The sequence below is a fragment of the Chaetura pelagica genome, unplaced genomic scaffold (assembly GCF_000747805.2).
Source record: "Chaetura pelagica isolate M959 unplaced genomic scaffold, ChaPel_1.0 scaffold84, whole genome shotgun sequence".
NCBI classification, from domain to species: Eukaryota; Metazoa; Chordata; class Aves; order Apodiformes; family Apodidae; genus Chaetura; species Chaetura pelagica.
The window spans coordinates 410,484-414,425 of record NW_009953224.1 but is presented as its reverse complement, the minus strand read 5'-3'; the positions used below and the strand labels follow the sequence as shown (position 1 = coordinate 414,425).

The window sequence follows — 3,942 nt, the reverse complement described above, 5'->3', positions numbered from 1 at the left end:
CATCCTGGAAGCCTGGTCTATAGCATTTCCATATGTTAGTGAATTCTAAAGAAACTGCCAGGCAACTACTCTGCAAAGCTGCAGGTGGTGACCGGTGCAGCAGACACTGAGCTTCAGGTGAGAAAGGCTGCAGAATGGCCCTTACCTCTCTCTGCCCACTGAATCCTGTACAGGTGCTGCTCCTGCTTTGACCTAATGGTGCTGCTCCCAGCACACACCAGGTCTTGGGATGAACTGTGTGAGGCCCAAACCTGAGCAGGAGCTGAATGAAAACTCACAAAGCTAGTGCTACATCAACAAGGTTTCAGGCACGAATGCAAAACCTCTCATTTTGGCATATACACATCTGTCAGGATGAACACCAAACCAAAACAATATATTTCAATCACAATACATGTGCAAACATGCTCTGAAAAAAAAAAAAAAAAAGTTAGCTTTGGCTAAAGCTTATTATTAGCTTCTGCACTTTTTATAAAAATAGCAATAAAGTAGGCAAAAATAGGGAGAATACTTGCAGCAGATCTATACCAATTTGCCACCTTCACTAATGCACACTGCCTTTCCTTGTGTCAACACTTTCACAAGCCATGTGGGTTCTCAGCAGGGAACTGGTCACTAAGAACTGACTCTGGGGTTGGTGATACGGAGCGCTATGCTCGCGATGGATCTCATGGCACAAGTAGAAACCTTGTGACAAAATCCAGCTTGTGCAATGTAGTTGGAAGCTAACCGATACAGCCTTTCTGCCCCAAATATGTTGAAGTGCCCAGGCAGGACCTTCTCCACGAGGCCTCTGTCCACTAGGTCCATGAGGCGCTGGCAGCTTGCAACGTAGTCAGTGATCTTGCTGTAGGGAAGCCAGTCAATCATGGACCCATCGTACACCACGTCTCCGCTGAACAAGATCTTACGGTCTTTGTCGTGCAAGCAAATACTGCCCCTTGAATGACCAGGCATGTGCATGACAGTAAGGTCTCTGTCTCCAAGGCTGATCACATCCCCTGCAAGCAAAGGTGTTACAGGAAAACACATTTATCATGTGTATTAAACACCACAAAAAACGTACTGTATGTCCACAGCAATGGCCAAGAGACATTCATTTTCCTGGTGAGTGCCAAAGAGACACCCAAAAGATCCACTTGACATTATTTTATTTTCCAATCGTATCTACAGTTAGCACAGGCTGTATTAGTTGAAACTGCTCCCACCCTAATAAAATAAACCATGTGAAAAAGGTGATAGAGAAAGTAAAAGAGGAAACAAAACACACATAAGCTGGGTCTCCTTTGAAAGTCTGCAAGTACTTCACAATTTATTACCATTTTACCCTCAATTTATTTGCCTAGAATTGCACAGCTGTTACTTCTGAACGGCAAAGAATCACAACATGAATTGCTGGAGGAGAACCAAGACTGGTCTCCATATACTGTCATCTCACTCATTCAGATCTATTAGAACAGAACTCCCTTAACCTCAGTTCTTTCTTTTTGCCAGATTAAATATGAATACCTTTTCACTGTACTAGCCACTGGACTGCAACTTTGAGCATAAAGTCAATCTAGGGATGGAGAACAGGCCAAATAACTCTGCTGTTGATTTTAAATTGTAATGCCAGCTAATTATAAATGTGCAAAACTCATTAATTTACAGGTGGTAAATATGTAAACTTTAGGGCTACACAGGGAAAGAAGACCAACATATAAGCAGCTTTCTCACCTTAACAACTATATGAAACAGTTCTAAAAGAAGTAATATCCAGACCATCCCAAACTGAGCCTTAAAACTGGTAATATGCACTTCAAGCTCCAAGGAGAACAAGAAAAAGCTACCAAAGCTTTACTGTATTAGAAATACAGAAGTTACAGATGAGCCTAACACCAGAGACAGGCATGCTACAAATTTACAAATAATTCAGCGAGCCCAGAGGTATTTAACTCTTGAAAGGCACATCTTCTGTGACAGGACCTTTGGTACTGAAAAGGACTGTTGAAAATGCTAGAAGAGCATTTGGAAATCACTGGAGAGCTAGCTGTGCTATACACAAAAGGGTATCAGATCCCGAAGTTTGCAAACGCAGCCAGTTTCAAAATTATCAGAAAGAATTTTTTGCCAAATTCTCTTTCAGGGAGAGAGAAATTTAAAGAAGAAACGCATACAATTTAAGAAAAAAAAAATCATAATAAAGGACTGGGACAGCTGAAGGAAACTGTGAGCCTTGAGAAGACACAAGTGCCTTATAAAGCAGTAGATGGTAAGGCACAATGCAAGTAAATGCAATTTTAGCTAGAACAGCCAAAATTAAAGGTGCTTGGAAGATCTGTTAAGACTAAGGTAATGCAAAAACTAAACTCAATTAATGAAGCCGACAGTGTACAAGTAAATGCTGCAGCTTTGGGTTATAACAGAATACTGTCTGTCTCACATCCTGTGTTTCCAGCCTGTTGTCACCTCACCCCAGAGCAATGACCCAACAAGCACTGAGGTGACAATGCCATTTCCGTGCAGTATGTCTTAAAAATGGCTTTCTTAGAATCTGATCTTGCTTTGACAGCAAGTGCGCTTGTTCTTTTACAAATTACTTTAACAATTCATCCCTTTTAAAGAAAAAAAAAGAGTAACAATTTAAACTTGTGTTGATGGACTATAGTTAAATGTCACATCAGATCTCCTGTGAAGTCTTCAGTAAATTCAGTTCTGCTTTTCCAAGAACCCTTGTGGGACAGTCTCATGGACCCCAAAAGGGATTAAGTCCCCTGCAAAAGGTGTCACCTGTCTGACAGCCAGCCACCCTGTAACTCCTGCTGCACCACACTGCAGAGTTAGCTTGTTTGTTGCCAAAATAACCCAGTCATTGTTACCTATGAGAGACAAAATGGAGTTTCTCAGTCTGTAACAAGCCACTTTAAGTGTCACAGTTACATAAATTCTGCAAAGCAAAAAACCTTATTCTTCACAGTATGTATTTCAATAAATTGCTTTGTTCTTTACACTGCTGTGCCTTGAGAATTTATAAATAATAAGGGCCACCAGATGCCAGAACTGATTGTTATGGTGCCATACTGTTAAGAAGCCTAAGGCTAAACCTGGGGTGCTCAATTAGTCACTCACATTACGGTAAAAATCCTTCATCAACATGCAAACAGATCAGGCAAGCACATGCTATTTTATGCCTCTTTCTCTGTCCCTGTTAATATTTTCATAACTAGCAGAGACAAGAATTTAACCCACTGCATCTCTTCTTCATCTCATGCCGAGGACTGCAGATGCCTCACAGGTTCTGCAAAGTCGGTTGCAGAGACCGAATGTTAAGTGAAAAAAACCCACCGATTTAAGTATTGCCCTACACAAATTTATTACATGCATTTATTATCATAGAATCACGGAACCATTAAGGTTGGAAGGGAGCTCAAAGATCATCAAGTTCCAGCCCCCCTGCCATGAGCAGGGAACCACTAGACCAGGATTCTCTTCCAACCATGTGTTTATATTACATGTATTTATTATAGACAGGTATCACCCTATATAGATATAGCCCCTATAAGGGGTAATGGCTTTAAACTGGAAGAGGGATAAACATTAGGAAAAGATTCTTGGTGGGGAGACCCTGGCCCAGGTTGCCTAGAGGAGCTGTGGCTGCCCCATCCCTGGAATCAAGGGCAGGTTGGATGGGGCTTGGAGCAACCTGGGCTGGTGGGAGGTGTCCCTGCTCATGCAGGGGGTTGGAACTGGATGATCTTTAAGGCCCTTTCCAAACCATTCTGTGATTCTACAAGCGGAGCCGCGCGCATCAGCTGCTCCATCACCCCCCCCTCCCCCCCCAGACCCAATATATAAATAACAGACTAAACCCACGACCCCCTTCAGACGAGACCCCCCACGAAAGGCGCCCCGGGGCCCTTCCCTTACCCTCCTGCAACAGGCGGGTGGGCCGGACGGGGGGGG

General features: G+C 42.9%; 1 protein-coding gene across 1 annotated transcript; it reads right to left on the bottom strand.

Annotated features, from left to right (window-relative positions):
- Nucleotides 1-615: 615 nt before the first annotated feature.
- MBLAC2 (metallo-beta-lactamase domain containing 2) lies at nucleotides 616-3,937 on the bottom strand (the record flags this gene model as incomplete). Its single annotated transcript, XM_009997837.1, has 2 exons — nucleotides 616-1,001; nucleotides 3,907-3,937. Coding segments are annotated over 2 exons (417 nt in total), but the record flags the coding sequence as incomplete, so codon positions are not given.
- Nucleotides 3,938-3,942: the final 5 nt, after the last annotated feature.